At 59.4% G+C, this 20,027-nt stretch overlaps 2 protein-coding genes across 2 annotated transcripts; both read left to right on the top strand.

Moving 5' to 3' along the window:
- The first annotated feature begins 1,404 nt into the window (after positions 1-1,404).
- CERS1 (ceramide synthase 1) lies at positions 1,405-17,970 on the top strand. Its single transcript, XM_041760919.1, has 7 exons — positions 1,405-1,698; positions 4,091-4,250; positions 8,241-8,421; positions 10,040-10,201; positions 10,496-10,643; positions 10,886-10,995; positions 17,835-17,970. Exons 1-7 carry the CDS (start codon positions 1,450-1,452, stop codon positions 17,875-17,877), a joined length of 1,053 nt encoding a protein of 350 aa, XP_041616853.1. The 5' UTR covers positions 1,405-1,449; the 3' UTR covers positions 17,878-17,970.
- Positions 17,971-18,219: 249 nt separating this feature from the next.
- On the top strand, positions 18,220-19,990 carry GDF1 (growth differentiation factor 1). Its single transcript, XM_041760921.1, has 2 exons — positions 18,220-18,544; positions 19,156-19,990. Exons 1-2 carry the CDS (start codon positions 18,220-18,222, stop codon positions 19,944-19,946), a joined length of 1,116 nt encoding a protein of 371 aa, XP_041616855.1. The 3' UTR covers positions 19,947-19,990.
- The last annotated feature ends 37 nt before the right edge of the window (positions 19,991-20,027 follow it).

The following is a 20,027-nucleotide window of genomic DNA, read 5'->3' as shown; positions in this document are numbered from 1 at the left end:
CAACACCGAAGAAGACTAATGGGAAAGTCAGGGGTGCACTGAGCAGGTGATCTTTGTAGATAAAGTCTGAAGGAAGTGAGCGAGGGTCCCCATTAGCACCTGGGAGAACAGCATTCTAGGCCAAAGGCCCTGAGGCAGGACTGTGCCAGGGTGCTAGAGGAACAGTGAGGTGGCCAGTGTAGCATATGGGGAGCAAGGTGGAGAGGAGAGCATGAGAGTAGGTCGTGAGTCAGTGAGGAGTTGGCCTTTACTCTGCATGGTGGGAGCCATGGGGGGCTGTGAGAGAGGAAGGACAGCAATCAGGCTCCCTCTGGCCTCTGGGATGAGGAGGAAGCCTGGGTGCTAGGCAAGAGGCACTAGGGGGGCCCAGGGGCCACAGGAGGCTGTATAGGTGCAGGGAAGTGGCTGAATTTGTGAACATTCAGAGGTAGGGCCAACTGAATGTGTTGCTCAACTGGATGAAGGAAGGGAAGGGGGAGAGATGTGTGACTCTTCAGTCTGCCTTCGGGTTTTCCCCAAGCACCTGAAGGTCAGGTGAGGCCTCCTACAAGTCCCATACTGATTTTCACTCTGCATCTTAAAGGTTTTGGGATGATGCCCTAGGTGGGAGGAAGGAAGAACACAGGAATGTGGGAGTTCCTGGGAGAGGGGCTATCAGTGTCAGGGAAGGCACTATCCCCAACAGGTGACCACAGGCCTTGATCATGGCTGTTGGGGGCTTCAGACACGGCCTGGTCACTGGACTGTAGAGTATCACCCAGGGTGGTCCCAATGGAGCCACCATCTTGATCCAGCCTCTGAGTCCCAGCAGGTGGGTCCCTGCTCAGTCCCTCTGCCTCAGCCCCCCACTCCCCCACCCCCGCAAGCCTGTGTTAACCTGGTGCAGAGGAGGCCTGCCAGGTGCTCAGGGTCACGGATAGCAGGTGGCCCTGAGGACAGGGAATGGTGAGGTCGGAGGGTGGAGGGCCGGGGAAAGAGCTACCGGTGCAGGGGAATGCCTGTTGGTGCTCGCCAAGCCCCACGCCGCGGGGGGCTGGGGAAGCCCAGGTGGGCACGGCACTTCGGCACTCCCGGGCGCGGACGGGTGCAGACGACTGACAGATGCCATTCCCCGCTGCCTCGCGCCTCGATTTCCTCCACTGGAAAATGGGCAGGAGCGCGGGCCCGTCTCCTGGACGCGTCGCCGGGTCTCGTCCTCCCGCGGTCGCCGCCGCTGCCCCGGGAGACCCAGCCCCCGCGCGCCCTCAGGGTCTCGGTCGCCGCGACCGGGCCCGGAGTCCCCGCCGCCCGCGCCCCCGCCGGGGCGGAGCTTGCGCCGGTCCCGCCCCCCCCGGCCCCAGCTCCCGCCGGCGCGCCCCCGGCCCAGCTGCGGCGCGTGACGCGGGGCGCGCGGCTCCGGAGGCCACCGCGGGCGGGCGCAAGCGGCGGCGGGGACGGCGAGCGGACTGCATGGCGGCGGCGGGGACGGCGGCGGGGCCGGCGGGGCCCGAGCCCATGCCGAGCTACGCGCAGCTGGTGCAGCGGGGCTGGGGCAGCGCGCTGGCGGCGGCGCGGGGCTGCGCGGACTGCGGCTGGGGGCTGGCGCGCCGCGGCCTGGCCGAGCACGCGCACCTGGCGCCGCCCGAGCTGCTGCTGCTGGCGCTCGGCGCGCTCGGCTGGACGGCGCTGCGCTCCGCGGCCACCGCGCGCCTCTTTCGGGTCAGTGCCGCCGGGGTCCGGGACGTGGGGCCGCGGGCTGGGGCGGGGGCGGGGGCCGGGGCCGGGGCGGGGGCCGGGCCGTCAGGAGGGCCCGGGACCCGGAGCCCGGCCCTCGCCTACCCCGCTCTGCCTCCCAGGGCCGGGTCGCTGGAACGTGGGGCCGCGGGCTGGAGGAGCTCGTCCCTCTCGGGCGGGGGGCGGGGGGATGCGGGGGTGTGGCCGAGCTAGAGGAAGCCCGGGACGTGGGGTCCTCCCCGCGGATGGGGCGTTCGAGAGGTGGGGGGACCGGGGCCGACTTGGCGGGTCAGGGCGGGACGAGGGGGCCCCGGCCGGTGGGAGGGCCCGGTCCGCCGCGCGCCCTCTCGGGCAGGCCGAGCCGGGACCGCGGGGCGGAGGGCGCGGCGGGGTAGGCTCGGGCCACAGAAGCCGCCTGCGCCTCGCGCCTCAGGGCGATGCGGGGCGCGCTCGGAACGGAGCGGGGCCCGCGGTCCGTGCGGCTGCGGAGCCGACTTGTCCGCCGCTCCCGGGAAGAGGCGGGAGCTGCCCGGCCCCTGCCTGGCGCATGTCTGCAGTCAGCGCCACCCTCCGACCGGGGGAGGCAACGGCCTGGGCTCCCCGGCCACGCCGGTGGTCGCAGGCTTGGGAGGTGGCACGGCCTGGGCCTTCAGAACGGCCGCCTCCGAATTGCCCAGTTTCTAGCGAGTCTGGGAGGCTACCGCCCCGATTGGAGAGTGACCCTGGGTGTGACATTGGCGCCTGGCCTCCCTCCCATCCTTAGGGAGGGGTCGCTGCTATGGGAGCTGCTGGGAAGGCATTTGGGCCCCTAGCTTGGCCGCGACTCCCCCAGGGACTGACGGGGGTCACTCCGCCCAATCTGGCTGGAGGTGGCAGGGGCTGCAGGGACAGAGAGCCCAGCGTCAACAAAGGGGCCTTTCTCTGCTGGCCGGGAAGAGGCTGGCCCTTGTTAAGTCAAGGGTAGGGTGTTGTTTGGCGGCCGCTGTCCCCACCACCATCTCGTATCACCCACATGGCGAGGAGACGCCGGCCACCGCCCTGCTCCCAAGAGTGGGGAGGCAGGCACGAGGGCCCCTCCACAAGTCCGCCTTGGTCCCCATCAGGCTTTGTTGGTCCCCCCGACTCTCCCAGTTTCTGGCTGGGGAATGGGGGGCGGATCCAGGAGGCTGAGAGTCCGAGCCTGGGAGGGGGATGTGGTCGCTCTGGGACAACCAGAGTGGAGCGGGCTGCCTCCTGGAGGAGGAGGCCTGGCGATGGGGGAGCCTGGCGGTGGTGGCGGGGGGGGGGGGGGGGGGGAACGGTGGAGGTGGGGGGAACGGCAAGATCCTGTGCACCCCCCCTGCTGAAATCCACAGAGCTCTGGCCGGTCGGGGCGGGGTGAGAGCAGTTCGAGGCTCGCCCTTCCCAAGAAACGGGTGGAGGGGCTGCTTTTTCCTCCAAAGCTCATCTTCTTGGCAGCCGCCTGGTTGCCAGGGGTGACTGGAACTGGCTCTGGCTGTCTCCATGGCAACTCCTGGTGCTCCGGCCCCCTCATGCCTCTCCTACGCGGAAGGGGGCGGGCTTGACCCAGCAGCTCTTAGCCCCACCCCCAGGGAGATGGAAACTGGGCTCCTGAAATCCAGGGGAGCTGTGCCCCTCAGATCCCTCCCTGACAGTTGCATGACCTCTCTTCCTTCCAGTGTCCCTGATGTGTCCCTAGGTGGCTGGGTTCATGTCCCCTATCATTGTACATCCTTTCCCTGCCCTGCCCCACTCTGTCCTCCATTGTCCCCCCAAGTTCTCATGCTGTCTCTCACCTACTCACTCCCTGCTTCCCCACCCTCTCTCTCTAGCCAACCTCCAGTCTCCCTCCGAGGTACCCCTTCCCCGAGGTGCCATGATTCCCCATGGGGATCACTTGGGGTTCCAGCCTCTCCACATTCACCCCAATGCCCCCATACTCACCTCTGTGCTCTCTTCACAGGCTCACCCCTACCGGCCCCTCACATCTTCTCTTTAATCCTGCTTCCTCCGTGGTATAGCCCCAGGTCCCTCTGGGACCCCAAGGCCCCCCAACTCCACTGAGCTGGCCCCATTGGTCTCCCTTGCTTGTACTCACGTGCCCCCTCCTCGGCGTCCTGGCTTCCCTTACGTTTCCCTCACATCCTCCCCCCCATTCCCCTCCCCACACAGCACTGGACAGCTGGGCACTAAGTTTAGCCCTTGGCTGGCAAATGTGGGCTCTGGTTACCCTCCAAGCGGCAGTGGGTACCAGGGCCCCCCCCCCACCAACACAGCCCAGCCTGGAGAGCCCCTGAGCCTGGCTTTGCCCACCCTGGAGGAGTGGGCCCTGGCCCTTGGCCCCAGTATTGATGGCCACCCACCTTCTCACCCACAGCCCCTGGCCAAGCGGTGTCGCCTCCAGCCTAGAGATGCCGCCAAGATGCCTGAGAGCGCCTGGAAGTTTCTTTTCTATCTGGGCGCCTGGAGCTACAGTGCCTACCTGCTATTTGGCACCGACTACCCGTTCTTTCATGACCCACCCTCCGTCTTCTACGGTAGGGGCCCTGCCAGACAGAGCTGGGTCGGGGAGAGTTCTGCTCTCCATGGGGGAGCTGGGCACTCATCACACATCTCATGTTGGATGTCTGCCCTAAGATAGGGCTGCTCCAACATAGCTCCAGGACAAGGGTGCTCAAAGGGCTCTGAGGACAGGGAAGGGTGCTATCAGGGCTCAGGGAGGTATTATCCTGATGAGGTGATTTCCAAATTATGGTAAGAGCCCAAATGTCCTTGTGTGGACCCAGGTGGGCATTCCAGGTGTCTGGAACAGCATATGTCAAGGCCCTGGGGCCTGTATGTGCTTGGTGCATGAGAATAAGAGGAAGGCAAGAGGAATCTGAGTTTGAGTTTCATTCTAAATGGGATGGGTTTGTGGATACTAAAAAGCTGCTTCTGGCTGCCATGTGCAGGTAGGAGAGACTTGGATAAGGAAGAAAGTGGCCCAGTGGGGAGGTGAGGGGCTACTGTGTCTTGGACCAGCTTGGCAAAGAGATAAAGATGGTGAGAAATGGCCGCATCCACTGATTGTGCTGGATATGGGGGCCGTCAAGGCCTGAGCCTGGTGGGATAGGCAGGAAGGTGACTGCAGTGTCCTTTATCACCTGCAGGCAGGCTGTTATAGAAAACCTGATCTGTGATGGGAGTGTCAGGATTTCTCTATTCCTGTGCTGAGCACCCAGGCTGTGTACCAGGGACACACACGGAAGTGTTTTCTGCCATGTGACGTAAACAGTTTCAGAAGGCTCCTGGTGGCACCAAGCCCCATGTCCCCATCTGAGGACTGGGCACAGAGCTTCTGTGTTTTGGTGTCCCAGTGACGAGCGCTGCGTTTGCCGGGCACCTGTCTGTCTCTGTGGGACCATGTCGCCCACATGGCCCCTCTTCCCATGTGCATTGCCCTTGTCGTAAATCTCTAGAGGGCAGGGTTTAGCTGTCATTCAGTTTCCCTTTGCGGGAATGAACCATGATGGACCTCTGTTCAGTTTCAGGTATGGAGTTGCTTCTGGTTTTTTCTTATTATAAGTTATGCTGTGATAACTTGCTTGCAGGTGAGCTGCTGCTTTGCATGTGCACTTACTGGGTACCTACTGTGTACCAGGCACTGCTCTGACACGGCTGAGTGCTTCAGAGAAAGCTCCCCCCACCTCCATCCCTTGTGGTGACAATGAAGTCTGGAATCTGTTAACAGCTATGAGAAAACTCTAGGGGGCGGGGAATGTTCTACAGAGATGGACGTTCACACCAGAAATGACTTTTGCGTGTGGACCTGGAGGTGCCTGGAACAGATAGGAAATCCAAAGGCCACTGTGGGACAGGCACACTCAGTGCAGATCAGAGGCAGCGAGGAGCCCCTCCAGGATAGTGGGTATCTACTGGGGCACTGTGAGCAGAGGAGGAATGTTGCCGGGCCCAACTGAGTAGGGGGCTGAGGGCAGGAGCCAGGGCATGAGGGGGGCTCTTCCCAGGACGGAGCCCAGAACAGGAGAGAAGTGGCTGGTTTGAGAAATGTTTTGAAGGGAGAACTGATAGGATTCATTGCCAAGTCAGAAGCAGGGGCGAGCAGGGACCGTAGGGATGACTCTGGGGGCTGGGATCCGGGGCTGGGGAGGAGGAGGTTTCAGGGAGAGCTGGAGCTGGGTTTGGGACACCTGGGCACTGATTCCAGAGGCCAGGGAGGGGGATGCAGTGGGGGTGGCATGGAGCGTCCAGAGCAGCAGGTAGGTTGTGCATGTGGAGGGCAGGCCAGCGGTCCCTGGGTGGAGTCCAGCCTCCGCATGCAGGGAGGTGCAGATGGAGTCCGAATGGTGAGCCCTATGTGGGCCATACCGCCCCTGCCCCGCCCCAGATCTGGGGCCTGAGGCTGGAGGGGGACACTTGCCCAATGGTAAAAGACTTGCCAGTGCAATTGGTGGAAAATTCGGTGTCCTGTTTCCACAGCAGGTTCTGTGCATTGAGGCTCCTCTATGTCTCTTCCTTCTAAAGGGGGGTTAGAAGCACCCAGCAGGAGTTGGAGGGGTGGCTCTACTGGCTACAGCATTCCCACCTAGCTGAGGACAGAACGCAGAGGAAGGGCCCTGCCAGAAGTGTGCGTTTTGCTGTCAAACTTTGGGGAGCCTTTGGACCTGATAAAGTGGTGGGTGGAGATCTAATCCACTGGGGGGATGCATTTTTTTTTTATTATTAATCAGATAAAATATACTTGACATAAAGTTAACCATAATTTACCAGTCGCAGGTTCTGCATGAGTCCACTTGTGTCAGGTCCTTGGAATAGCCAGATTCATGGAGACAGGAGCCAGGGCTTGGGGTGGGGGTGGAGGGCCATGGGGAGCTGGTGTTTAATGGGCACAGAGTTTCAGCCATACAGCGTGAGAAGAGCTCTGGAGATGGCTGCACAACCATGTGAACATAATAATGCTCCTGAACGTATGGCTGAGATGACAGGGTGTCCGTGGTATGTGTTTTACTATAGTTTTTAAATATTCACTGTTCTAAAGTGAGTTCAGTGGCATGTAGCACATTCACAGTGACGTGCAACCATCACCTGTGCCTAGTTCCAGAACATCTCCATCCCCCCAGAAGGAGACCCCATCCCCACGAGCAGTGATGCCTTCTCCCCTAACCCCTGGCAGCCACAAATCTGCTTTCTGTCTCTACGGCTTTGCCTGTCTGTTCTGGATGTTTCATGTACTTGGGATCATGCACCGTGTCACCTTTTGTGTCTGGCGTCTTTTGTTCAGCATCTTGTTTTTGAAGTTAATCCATGCGGAAGTGTGAACCAGCACAGCGCTCCTTTTCACGGCTGGGTAATATTCCGTTGTGTGGCTGGATCACATTTTCACCCACACACGAGTTGATGGGCACTCGGGCTGCTTTTGGTGATGGCCAGCAGTGCTGCTGGGGATGTGCAGGTACAAGGAGCCCTGATGTTAGCTCCCTTGAGCACATTACTAGGAGTGGACTTGCTGGGTCATGGGCTCACGTGTTCTTGGCCATTGAGGCCACCAAGGGGAGAGTGGACAGTCGGGAACAGCTCTGGAAGGCCAAGAGGAGCTGGGACAAAACTGAGCGGGAGACAGTGGTGCCAGGACCCGGGTCAGGGTAGCGAGGGCAGGGGAAGTGAGCAGAGGCATGGATGTAGAGGGGCCCCCACATGGGGGTCCACATGGATCCCTGTTGCATGAGGTGTCAAGGCGCAGATGAAGAATTGTCACTGAGGTGAGACACTGGGGCTTTTGAGGGGATAGCCAGGCTCCAGGGAACACGGGGGTCTGGCTCCAGGTCTCTGAGGCTGGAGGTGGGAGGCCCTAGATGGAGCCCAGGGAGGCCATTCTGGGGAGCAAGCAGAGAAGGAGTGGCCAGAGAAGTCCAGGTCGATGCAGGCAGAGCCCTCTTGGTGATAGTCCTAAGAGAGGAAGCAGAGGCGACTGGGAGAGTTGGGGGTCTGTGTCCCCAGGAGGGGTTGAAGCCTGAATGTGGGAGGGCACAGGTGCCAAGAGGAACGTGGTGGCTGCAAGAGCAGGCGAAGCGGAGCCACACCCCACTTGGTGGGACAACCCATACCCAACGGCATTGGCAGGTTTGATTTCTGCCTCAGCTGCCCTGCCCAGCACAGTGAGGCCAGTGGCAACCTCCATCCAGTGGAGGGACTGGCCGGGATGGGAGAGCCCAGGATGAGGGCATTGAAGCTGCTTCCAGAGAGCCTGAGGAGTAAGACAAGACAAGAAGGGGAGCCAAGCTAGAGTTGGAAGGCCTGCAGGGGACAGATTACAGGGATAGGAGTACTTTTTTCTATAAATCTAGAACCATTCCAAAAAAAGAACACCTATTCATAAAAAATAATGGGTAGAGAATGAGAACAGACAACCGGTGGCCAGTACACCTGCAGAAGTGGGTGGCACACCGTGGCTTGTGGAGGATGCATCCCAGCTTGAGGGGTCCTGGAGGCCCTGGCGGTCCCTGATGACACAGTCCTGCTCTCTCCAGACTGGACGCCGGGCATGGCGGTACCACGGGACATCGCAGCCGCCTACCTGCTGCAGGGAAGCTTTTATGGACACTCCATCTATGCCACGTTGTACATGGATGCCTGGCGCAAGGACTCGGTGGTCATGCTCATCCACCATGTCGTCACCCTGGTCCTCATCGTCTCCTCCTATGCCTTCCGGTGAGTCTCGGAGAGGGCAGGAGGGTGTAGGGCACAGCATGAGCAAAGAAGGGACACTGGCATGGGGCAGAGAGAGGGGGCCATGGTGGGTATCCAGGGAGGTAGGTTCTGGGGAGAGATCCCAGAGGGATGGGGTATATCAGGTGCAGAGAACCCCCACCACACTCATACCCCATCCATCCCCCTCTAAGCCCTCCCACCTTGTCACACAGCCTTGGTCGAGTCACGTAGCAGGTGTTTACTGCCCAGGTGCTGCGGGAGTGCAGCTAGGAACACCCACTGTGACATTCTAGAGCCCCCTACAGCCACCACACATGGCCCCTGAGGGCCTCAGATGCAGCCTGTCCACCCCTCAGTGTGCCATATGTGTAAGATCCAGTCTGATTTCAGAGGCATTGGAGGGTGAATATGTCTTGCCAATCCTTTTGTTGCATCAACTACACGTTAAGATGACAATAAAGGACTTACTGAGTTGATTAGAATTAGAATATAACATTAAAATTAGCTGGACGTCTTTTTTACCTCTTTTTTTTAAAGTGACTGATAGAGAATCTAAAATATCATACGCAGTTCACAGTCTGCTCCTGCTGGACGGGCTGCCCTGGCTGCACCTCCAGTATAATAGCTGCGGGGCCACTGGTGCCTATTTCAGCTTTAGCTAAACTGAAGTAAAGTTGCATATTTGTTCTTCAGCCACACTGGCCACATTTCAGCTGCTCAGTGGTCACATGTGGCTGCTGGCTGTCATACTGGACAATGCAGGTTTAGAACATTCCTATCATTCTAGAAAGTTCTATAAGATAGCACTGCTCTAGCGTAGAATCAGATGACAAACCCAAACAAACAGACAAGAAAGATACTAATGGTTTGTTTGAAGGTGATAACTATGGGGAAAAAAATCAAGTGGGAAGATAAGGTCTGTAGGAGTGGTGGGAGGTGTGGGTGGTTGGGTGATAAGAGCGAAGACTGAAAGGTGAAGGAAGGCTCCATGAACACTGGGGAGGTGCATGTTAGGCAATGGAAACAGCATGTGCAAAGGGCCTGTGGCACATGAGCTATCAGGAGTGCAGAGAGAGGTGTCCAGCCATGTCCAGGCTGAATTCAGGTCCAGTGGCCCAAGCAGCTGTTGAGTGTGAAATGCTGGGGAGGGATGGGGGGATGGCCTTCAGGCTGTAGAGCCTCATGGGGACTTGGCCTTTCCTAGGAGGGTCTGCAGATTGCAGCAATGTTTGGGTTAAATGAACTGAGCTAGGAGGGTGAGCTGGCAATGCTGTGCTGTTCAAGGGGAGGGATAAACTTGTGGGGGATCTGGATACAAAATGGATACAATCTGGATACCAGGCCACTGAGGGTCAGGGGTCACAGAGACCAGGAGGGGCAGACAAGGAACTTCCAGGGAGGCTCCTGGGTCACCCGGGAAGAGTGAGGCAGGGAAGGGGAGGATGCAGGTGGGGCTGCTCAGGGGCCGGCACAGCTTCCCCACTCGGCCTGGTGAGGAAATGGGCAGGTCACGTGGGCCCACAGGAAGCTGGGGGTACAGCCTTGGTGCAGGGTAAGGGTCCCGGGTGTAACTCGCCCTCTGTGCTCTCTTGTCCCACTCCTCCCCTGCCTCCACCAGGTATCACAACGTGGGCATCCTCGTGCTCTTCCTGCACGACATTAGCGACGTGCAGCTGGAGTTTACCAAGCTCAATGTCTACTTCAAGTCCCGCGGAGGCTCCCACCACCGCCTCCACGCCCTGGCGGCGGACCTGGGCTGCCTCAGCTTCAGCGTCAGCTGGTGAGGGGGCAGGGAGGGAGGTGGGGCTGGGGCGGGGTACACTGAGGGGTAGGGCTTGAGGGGGCGGGGCCTGGAAGGACGGGAGAGCCCCAGGGGGGCAGAGGCAGGGTCGGGCAGGAAAGGACAGGGGGGAGACAGATGGACTGGGGTGGGCAAGGCTGGGGCAGGGGGACAGGGATGGGTGGGGAGGTGCAGGACCAGATGGATGAGTTCAGACGAGACTGTGGGGGGGGGCAGCCCTCCCCCTCCCCCTCACAGCTTCCTCAGCTCCCACCGCTCCCCCGCCCCCTGCAGGTTCTGGTTCCGCCTCTACTGGTTTCCGCTCAAGGTTCTGTACGCCACGTGTCACTGCAGCCTGCGCTCAGTGCCCGACATCCCCTTCTACTTCTTCTTCAATGCACTCCTCCTGTTGCTCACCCTCATGAACCTCTACTGGTTTCTGGTGAGTCGGCAGCCCACAGCTCCTCGCCGCCCCCCCCTCCTCAGCTGGCAGTCCTGTTCTAGTTCCTGTCCTGAGCAGCGGTCCAGGGGCAGGGCCCCCCTCCCAGGCAGGCCCAGAGAGGAGCATGTTCACACCAGGAACAGCATGTGCAAAGGGCTGGTGGCAGGAGCGCACAGCCATCTGGAGGGCGGCAGGGTCAGGGAAGTGGCACTTGCTCACCTGTGCCTCCCCGCCTCCCACAGTACATCGTGGCTTTTGCCGCCAAGGTGCTGACCGGCCAGGTGCGCGAACTGAAGGACGTGCGGGAATACGACGCAGCAGAGGCCCAGAGCCCCAAGCCCAGCAAAGCTGAGTGAGTGTGGAGGGGCCACCACCCCGGTTCATTCCTTTAGCCACGCCTGGCCTGCTGCGCGCACTCTGGGGGCGCTGGAGATGAGGCAGTGGATGACCCGCCCTGGACGCTGCCCCCTGGAGCCTCCATCCCAAAGAGACTGCAATAAAGCCGTGGAAGATTAGCCACAGAGTTAGATGCTGTCAGGCCAGACAGGACGTGGGTAGAGTGGCCTGGGGGTGGGGGCAGGCTGGTGAGGGCGGAGAATCGGTCTCCATGGTAGGAGCAGTGAGGGCCAAGCTAGTAGCTAGTTCGGTGCACCAGCAGCTGTGAGCTAGGCCAGAAGGGAATCCGTAAGCAGGTGGCAGTGGAGGTGGGGAGGAGGGGGAGTGGGCAGCCCACTGGTCAGTTGAGCAGGAGGAGGGGCTGGGGGCTCAGACCCAGTCTGGCCCAGGTGGGAGTCCAAGGAAGGAGGGGAGAGGGCCCAACTGAGCACCGCAGAGGTAGGACACCTGGGACTCGCCAGCCCTAGGTTGTAAGCCAGATGATGTCCAATGCCCCCAGCCTGGAGGGGCCCCAGGAATGAATGGAGGCAGGCTTGGGTGACCAGTGGAGTCTAGGGTATCCAGTGCTCCAGAGACAACACGAGGAGTGTTTGATGGCTCACGAGGCACCGAGTCAGTAGAACCTATGATTTGGCTTCTGGGGGGCGCATCGGTGACCGGCCTGGGAAAGGTGGTCTCAGGGAAGCTTTGTGCTCAGAGCTCGATGAGGTGGGTCAGAATAGGCCATGAGGAGGAGGAGAGAAGCAGAGATTTTAAAAATCTTCTTGGAATACAGAAGAAGAGCAGGGAACTGGGGGTTGCCAGAGTGGAGAGCTGAGGGCTCTGTGGCCAGTTCGCATAAATAAAGGCACTTTATACCCTCCAAGCCTGGAACTACAGGTGGGGGGTGCTAAGACCAAAAGCCAGCACCCAGGCCAGAGGGGGACCAGAGAGGTGAGCAGGGATCACTGATATGAGAGGGCTGGGCAGCAGGTGGGGTCTCCCCAGCTGGATCATGTGTAGGCATGTTGGCCCAGGTGACTGATCACCACGAGGCCGTCACTGTCATCGGGGCATGAGGGCACAGGGGCCGTAGCCAGGAGGAATGTGGTCGGATCCCAACTCTGCTGTAGAACCAACCAGACTTGTTTTAGGTGAAACAAAAATAAAAGAAAAGACAATCCAAGACTTCTGGCTCAAGCTGCCATTTACGGAGATGGAAATTGGGGCTGAGTTGGGGTAGGGTTGTGCACACTGGCGGGGGGGGATCAGGCATCTGGTTTGGGGGCTATTAGATTGGCCTATATCTAGGGAACGTGAGCTGGGAGTTCATGACGACATCAGTGAGGTCTCACCAAGGAAGTCTGACCAATCCTCAGAGGCTTCCAGCACAAGCAACAGCTAAAGCAGTGGGTGGGAGAGGGCAGTGCCTGCATGGCCAAAACGAAAAATCTGAAAGATCTTCCTGCTGTACACCAGTGCATGCCCCACCCTGCGCGCCTCCCTAGTCTGTCTGCTCTGAGAAGGCCTAGCCAGGATCTTGGTGGGGGGCTGGCACCTGGCCAGCATTTCTGGTAGGATGAAGGCATGAACTCCAAATGTAAATGACAGGGCCTACACCAGGGAGCACACTGCCATGATCCACCGGCATGGGCGTCACTGGTGGAACTCAGTTCCCCGCGGTTGGCCAGAGTTAGCGCAGTTGGGTATAAAATGGGATAAAAAAGCAAGGAGAATGTGGATCAAGCTACACAAGAGCGGTCAGGATGCCTCCAAACCATCAGGTCATGGAAAACGAGGCAGCTGAGGAACTGTCCCCGATCAGAGGAGATGAAGAAGACATGGTGACTGAATGCTGTGTGGGCTCATGGGCCAGAAAAGGGACATCCAGTGGAAAAACTGGTGAAGTCATATAAGGTCTACGTTTCATTCAGAGCACTGTCCCAGAACCTTGGTTTCCAGTTGTGACAAATGCACTAGGATTTGCGGAGATGTAAGATGATAACATTCAGGGAGGCCAACCGAGGGCTACACTGCAGCTCCCTGTACTGCCTTTGCAACATCTTTGCAAATCGACGATTACCCTCAAATAAAAGTCTTAATAAAAAAAAAGAAAGCGAAAAGCATGAAAGACTGTCAGAAATGACACTGGATGTTATGCTGCATTGCGAGTTCTGAGTTCTGTTGTAACAAAGTATCATGAGTTGGGGGCCTTTAAAACAACAGCAATTTGTCTCTCTCTCCCAGTTCTGGAGACCAGGAGTCTCACGTTGTCAGCAGGGCTGTGCTCCCTCTGAAGTCCCTAGCAAATGACACTTCCTTGTCTCTTTTAGCTTCCCGGGGCTCCACACGTCCCTTAGCCTGTGGCTGTGTCACTCTGGCATCTGTTCTCTGTCTTCACATGGCCTTCTCCTCTCTGGCTCTACTCTCTTACAAGGACATTTGTCTTTGGATTTAGGGCCCACCCTAAATCCAGTCTGATCTCAGCCCAGATTCCTTAGTCACATCTGCAGAGACTTTTTTTTCCCTAAAAAAGTCACATTCACAGTTGCAAGAGATTAGGAGGTGGACACACCTCTTTGGGGACCACCCTTCGTCCCGAGGTGGATGTTAAGGTCCAGACAGTTAGATGCTGCTGAAGAGAGAATCGGGAAGTTGAAAGCTGCGAAGAAGTGACCCAGATTACAGTGAATGCAGCTGGAAGCGATGATAGCTAGACTTCTAAGAATGACCTGGCTTCACTGAGTTCTGATAGGAGGCAGAGACAACATGAAGATGCAGTGCTCAGAATTTTCCAGATGTAAAGATGTAAATCATAAAGAGGATGAATAAAAAGGCATCCATACCCCAAACACGTAGCAAGAAATGTAAAACAGCCACAAGAATGATGGCCTATGCGACAATGACACTAACAGCAGCGAGGGACACTGGATAACTGTGGAGGGAGCTGTCCTGTGCTGAAAAGAAGGAACCAGCAACTGGGAATTTCATAGACAATTTTGAAAACATTTACCTGACGGCGCCTGGCTGGCTCAATCGGTAGAGCACACCAACTCTCGATCTTGGGGTTCTGTGTTTGAGCCCCACACTGGGTGTAGAGTTTGTTTTAAAGAAATAAAATCTTTAAAACTAAACAAATGATTACTCAAGTGACAAGACACCCACAGAAACAAAAACTAGGAAAGTTTACCACCACAGATCTCAACGGGTATATTTCAAAACACAGGAAAACTATCCCAAGAGGTAGACCAGCAGGGGTGAAATGACATATATCTGGGTAAAAAAATTTAAATGCCTAGTTTGAGATTTTAAAAAAAATGACAAGTGAAGTAGTAAATACTGAAGTGGGATTGGCACTCAGCAGGAGGGTGGGGATTACATTTAGGCTACATTAGGGACCTCTATGACTGCTAGTGGGGTGTAGAGGGAAACCCGGAACAAAGAACAAAATAAATGCAAAAAAGGAAGGTTAGTAAAGGCAGGATAAGTAATGCAAAACGAGAGGGTAGGTTCTCAAATATTACACATCCAAATAAGCATTCATGGAATAATCAGTTGCAGAATTGGTTTATTTAATTTATTGTTTTAAAGATTTTATTTATCTATTTAGAGAGAGTGCAGGGGGGAGGGGCAGAGGGAGAGAGGGAATCTCATGCAGACTCCCTGCTGTGTGGACCACCAACCCCCCCCCCCCCACACACACACACACACACACACGAGGCTGGACCCCAGAACCCTGAGATCATAACCTGAGCCAAAACCAAGAGCCAAAACCAAGAGCCAAAACCAAGAGTCAGTCGCTTAACCAACTGAGCCACCCAGCTGCCTCACAAGATTGTGTTTGTTTTTAAATCCACCTCTCTACTGGTTAAAAGACTTCAAGTCTAGGGTATGTGAAAGTTGCAAATAAAAGGACAAGACAAGAAATTCAGATGTAATCCTTGATCTGGAACGTTCCACATGATACAGCCCTAAATCTCAGCTTGACGGAGCATCAAGCAGCTCAGAACAGGGTGAACAGACACTCTTTTTAAGCACAGGACGTTTCTCAAAATTGACCAAGGCTGGCCATGGGGGAAATCTCCGGGACTCAGAACCAGGATCCCGCAGGCCGTGTAGACGAAACTTCAGCAAGGTTTGAGGACAGTAAGGAAATGATGACTGAGACCCCTGGGGCATGATTCAGGAGCTGGGAGACAGAGTGTGTGACAAGTAAGCAGCACCCCTCTCTCCCTCCCAGAACAGACCACCCTCAGGGACTGCCCCCTGGGGGGACCCCCAGGACCTGACCCAGCCCCTCAGCCTGACCCAGCCCCTCAGGCTGGAGCCCTCCCCTTGTCGCCTCAGGGGCTGCTGGTCCCAGCAGCCATCGAGGGCCCTCACCTCACTCCGTCTGCTGACCTGCCCTGAGTTACCTGCCACTTACCCCCGGGGATCCCCTTCCCGCAGCCCCCTCATTTAACTCATCCAACTTCCAGCTTTCTCTCCCAGCTCCTGGGGCTCCCCAGCATGCCGTTCTCCGTCTCCGGGTCTACCTGATGTTTCTAGCATCTCTGAAAAATGCCTGGAATCAGCCCCCCTTCTCACCCCAAACTACCTCCCTGGAACATTTGCCCATTGCAGTCGTTGGAAACTCAGGGTGAAAACCGTGCCAAACTCCAGGGAGCCCCCTCGCTCCCTCTCCTTACGCCTGAGGAAACATCCAGAATCCCCCTGAGATGCCGCCTGTCCTCATCTCCGTCCAGCTCCCACCCTCGTTCTGCTTCTCTTTACCCGTAGCAGTGCAATGGAACTGAGAAGCCACCTCCCCCCCACCCCAGATACTAACAGGGGTTTTGAGCCCCACTGGGAGGGGCGCTTGGAGGCTTGTACAGAAAGATAAACCAGCATCATCGGGGAAGTTCTGATAAAAGGCTTGTGGCGAGGTATGAATCCTTGAATGTATTAAACCTACTAATGAAAGCATAGGAACGGAAACCTTGGAAGAGAGCCGAGTCCATAAATAGGCTCCAGTCCTAAAGATCACTGGGAGGGACGAGCTGTCAGAGTACTTGGTAATCATCTGGAGAAAAAGAGCAAACGTGTGTATCTCGAATCAGCCCGAGGGCAAACTCCCGATGGAGCAGATGTTGAGACAGAAGCAGAAGCTGCGAAATGAAACCAGAGGCCAAAAGGGAAATGGTGGCATCTAGCAGCTGAACTCTAAGGGTCAGAAGCCAGGAGCCCCACCTCTGCTCCGTCTAGAGAACCAATGGGCGAAAACGGATGACAAAGGACCCACAGGAGGCCCCCATGGGGCTTATCTGTAACCTCACAGATCAAGGGCCCCTGCGGGTGGGAGAGAAAGAGCCACGGAAGAGGGGGCAGAGGATGGGATGCGCGCTCCCAGGAAGGGACACATGTGGCTCCAGCCCAAGGGAAGAATGAATTGAAGTGACTGAGGTCATCTCCTGGGAAATAGGTTCTTCTATGAAAGGGTCTCTGAGCCAGAGTGCTCCGCAAAGTGAGGGGACCCGGGGTGGGGCGGTGGTAACACCCCAAGTGCTAGGATCCGTGTGAGATACCAGCAAGATTTGTGTGAAATTCGACACAGAAGCAAGAAACCCAGGTTGATTTCCAGGAGTGGCTCAGGGAAATGTGAGTTCTCCGTGCTTTCTGAGGTCTAGACCGTGAGAATATAGTACCAGCCCAGGAAATACGTTTGTGCGGAAGCTAGACTAGAACCCACTCCTGCAAAGGCACCGAAAGACCGATGTGCAAAGGCATGAGGGGCTCCCCGAAGCGGGAACGGGAATAGCCGGGGCCTTGGCCAGTAAGCCGCAGTAAGTAAGTAAGCAGGTGCTGACAAAGGCACCAAGGAGCAGGGGTGGAGCCCTTTGTCGGAGCTGGTGAGGTGGCCCCCGGCACACCCCCCAGTCAGAACCCGAGCGCCGCCACTGTTGCAGGCAGTGAAAATGCAATTTAGGGAGAGTGGTAGTGCACACAGGAGCAAGGTCAGTGTTGACTTTTTGGAACATTTGGGTGCAGAAGACGTGTGTGTGTGTGTGTGTGTGTGTGTGTGTATGTGTGTGTGTATTATATATTGATTTTACTTGGGAGAGCGGGAGAGGGAGAAAACAGAGGGAGAAGAGAGAGGGAGAGGCAGACTCCCCACCCCTCCCCCCTGAGCAAGGGGCCTGACACCAGACGCTCAATCCCAGGACCCCAACATCTGATCTGAGCCCAAGGCAGACGCCTAACCTACTGGACCACCCAGGCACCCCCAGAAGACATCTTTATAGACAGTTTGAAATATGCAAACCATACATTATCTAGAAATTAGGGGCCTTTCTCTGGACTTAACCTGGACACTTATTAGAGTTTTAAAACTGCTTAAGTTGTTTTAGGAACATGGAAGGAAAGTAGGGGCTGTGGCGGATGCAGAGCGCAGTGGCCGGAGAATCCCAGGGCGACCAGAGCCAGGGGAGGAGCTCTCCCTGGCTGGAGGGTCAGGGAGCGCGGCCCCTTGTGCGCGGCGCCTGGAAGGGAGGAGTATGCAGTGCAGGGTTTATCCAGACCCAAGTGGTGGTGGGGGGGCGGTTAGATGCCTTGGGTAGCGCAGGAGGGAGGAGAGAGGAGGGTGTAATTGGGAGGGGCAGGGACGCCGAGCCCGCCAGGCGGGAGGCAAAGGTCTGATGGCCGTGCGGGTAGGAAGGAAGGAGCCAGGTCGGTCTCCGTCTGGCAGGAAAAAGGGATGTGGAGGGCGATGCAGGCGAGGCAGGGTGGCACGCGGGGCATGGGGCCCGGGGCTAACCTGGGCCCGGTTCTGGCCCCCAGGAAGCCGCTGCGGAACGGCCTGGTGAAAGACAAGCGCTTCTGAGCTCCCTGATCGCCGGCCCACCCCTCAGCACCCTCCCCGCCCGGCCCGGCCCCGCCCCCTCGGAACCGACCCCGCCCCTCCCCGAGACTCCGGCTCTGTCCGCCCCGCCTGGGCCCGGCCACTCCCGGTCACCTCCCCCTGGACCCGCACCCCGAGACCCCGCCCCCGGGGTCTACCCCCGTCCGGCTTCTGGACCGCGGCCACGTCCCCTGGGGACCCTGACCCCGCCCAGCCCCAGCCCTCCGTCCTGGCCCCTCGGGGACCTCGGCCCCGCCCCCAGCCTGCAAGTCGAGGGTGCCCCGCGGCCCCTGAGCACTCGTCCGGCCGCCGCCAGCGAGGAAGATGCCCGCGCTGCGCCGCCCTCCTGGCCGCCGCGTCCTCTTCCTCCTCCTGGCCCTGCTGCTGCCCTCACCGCACCCAGCCCGCGCCCCCGCGCCCCCGGGCCCCGCCGCCGCCCTGCTGCAGGCTCTCGGGCTGCCCGACGTGCACCGGGGCGCCCCCAAGCCCCGGCCCGTACCCCCCGTCATGTGGCGCCTCTTCCGCCACCGGGACCCCCAGGAGGCCAGGGTGGGCCCGCGGCGGACGCCCCAGGGGACCACCCTGAGACCGTGCCACGTGGAGGAGCTGGGGGTCGCCGGAAACATCGTGCGCCACATCCCGGACCGCGGTGAGTGGGGTCTGCGCTGGGGGCGTGTCGAGGAGGCGGAGACCCCGCTGTGCGCCCCTCCACGAGTGGGGGAAGCCAGAGCAGCTCCGAACGTCCCGCCCGCCCAGTCCGGCCCACGAGCAACCGGAGCCTCCGCACTCCATCCGCTCCTCCCCGTGGGCACCTGCAGGGACCGGTCGGAGTGGCCGAAGGCCAGGCTCCTTGCACCGGGCAAGGCCCCTAGCTTGCAGCTGAAGCCCTGCCCCCACTCTCCCCTCCGTCCCCCGCTGTTTCACGCCATTTGATGCCTTTCCTGCAGATACCACCTCTCCGGCATCACTTCCCCACGGGCCCCAGGCATCCGTTCATCTCTCACCCTGCCCGGTCCCGCCGCAGGCCGCCGTGCCCTGGCGCTGGGCCTCCTCTTACTTGCAAGCGACGCCCTGCCCCCCACTCCATCACTCCCCGCCCCCCGCGCGCCGCTTCACACCATTTGACGCCTTCTAACGGCGCCCGCAGCCCCAGGCGCTCCACCTTTCCCTGGTCCGGTCCGCGATCAAAACCCTTGGCGGTTGGGGCCGGGCAGGGCACGGGGGCGCAGCGCGAGCCCAGCCCTCTCCCTGCCTCCCCAGGTGCGCCCACCCGGCCCCCGGAGCCCGCATGGGCCGCGGGACAGTGCCCTGAATGGACCGTCGTCTTCGATCTGTCGGCCGTGGAAGCCGCCGAGCGCCCGAGCCGGGCCCGCCTGGAGCTGCGCTTTGCGGCGGCGGAGACGGCGGCCGGCTGGGAGCTGAGCGTAGCGCGGGCGGCGGAGGGCGAGGGCGGCGGCGGCGGCGCCAGGCCGGTGCTGCTCCGCCAGGCGGTGCCCACCCTGGAAACGCCGGTGCGCGCCGAGCTGCTGGGCGCCGCCTGGGCCCGCAACGCGTCGGCGCCGCGCAGCCTCCGCCTGGCGCTGGCGCTGCGTCCCCGGGCCCCCGCCGCCTGCGCGCGCCTGGCCGAGGCCTCGCTGCTGCTGGTGACCCTTGACCCGCGCCTGTGCCACCCACTGGCCCGGCCGCGGCGCGAAGCCGAGCCCGCCCTGGGCGGCAGCCCCGGGGGCGCGTGTCGCACGAGGCGGCTCTACGTGAGCTTCCGCGAGGTGGGCTGGCACCGCTGGGTCATCGCGCCGCGCGGCTTCCTGGCCAACTACTGCCAGGGCCAGTGCTCGCTGCCCGCCACGCTGTCGGGACCCGGCGGGACGCCCCCGCTCAACCACGCCGTGCTGCGCGCACTCATGCACGCGGCTGCCCCCGGCGCCGCCGGCCTGCCCTGCTGCGTGCCCGCGCGCCTGTCGCCCATCTCAGTGCTCTTCTTTGACAACAGCGACAACGTGGTACTGAGGCACTACGAGGACATGGTGGTGGACGAGTGTGGCTGCCGCTGACGGAGCCAGGCGGGGCCCAAACAATAAACACTGCGTGGTCCGCTCCCCTGTCTCCAGTCTGGTGGCCTGAGGGTGGGAGAG

This window comes from Vulpes lagopus, chromosome 7 (assembly GCF_018345385.1).
Source record: "Vulpes lagopus strain Blue_001 chromosome 7, ASM1834538v1, whole genome shotgun sequence".
NCBI classification, from domain to species: domain Eukaryota; kingdom Metazoa; phylum Chordata; class Mammalia; order Carnivora; family Canidae; genus Vulpes; species Vulpes lagopus.
The sequence above is the reverse complement of the archived record's forward strand: the minus strand, read 5'-3'. Positions and strand labels throughout refer to the sequence as shown.

What these genes read in the sequence shown, in the direction of transcription:
- CERS1 (XM_041760919.1), top strand. Translation starts at nt 1,450, where the DNA reads ATGGCGGCGGCGGGGACGGCGGCGGGGCCGGCGGGGCCCGAGCCCATG. An exon ending in CCCACCCTCCGTCTTCTACG is followed by an intron (nt 4,251 to 8,240) that starts GTAGGGGCCCTG and finishes TGCTCTCTCCAG; the next exon opens with ACTGGACGCCGGGCATGGCG. An exon ending in GTCTCCTCCTATGCCTTCCG is followed by an intron (nt 8,422 to 10,039) that starts GTGAGTCTCGGA and finishes TGCCTCCACCAG; the next exon opens with GTATCACAACGTGGGCATCC.
- GDF1 (XM_041760921.1), top strand. Translation starts at nt 18,220, where the DNA reads ATGCCCGCGCTGCGCCGCCCTCCTGGCCGCCGCGTCCTCTTCCTCCTC. An exon ending in GCGCCACATCCCGGACCGCG is followed by an intron (nt 18,545 to 19,155) that starts GTGAGTGGGGTC and finishes CTGCCTCCCCAG; the next exon opens with GTGCGCCCACCCGGCCCCCG.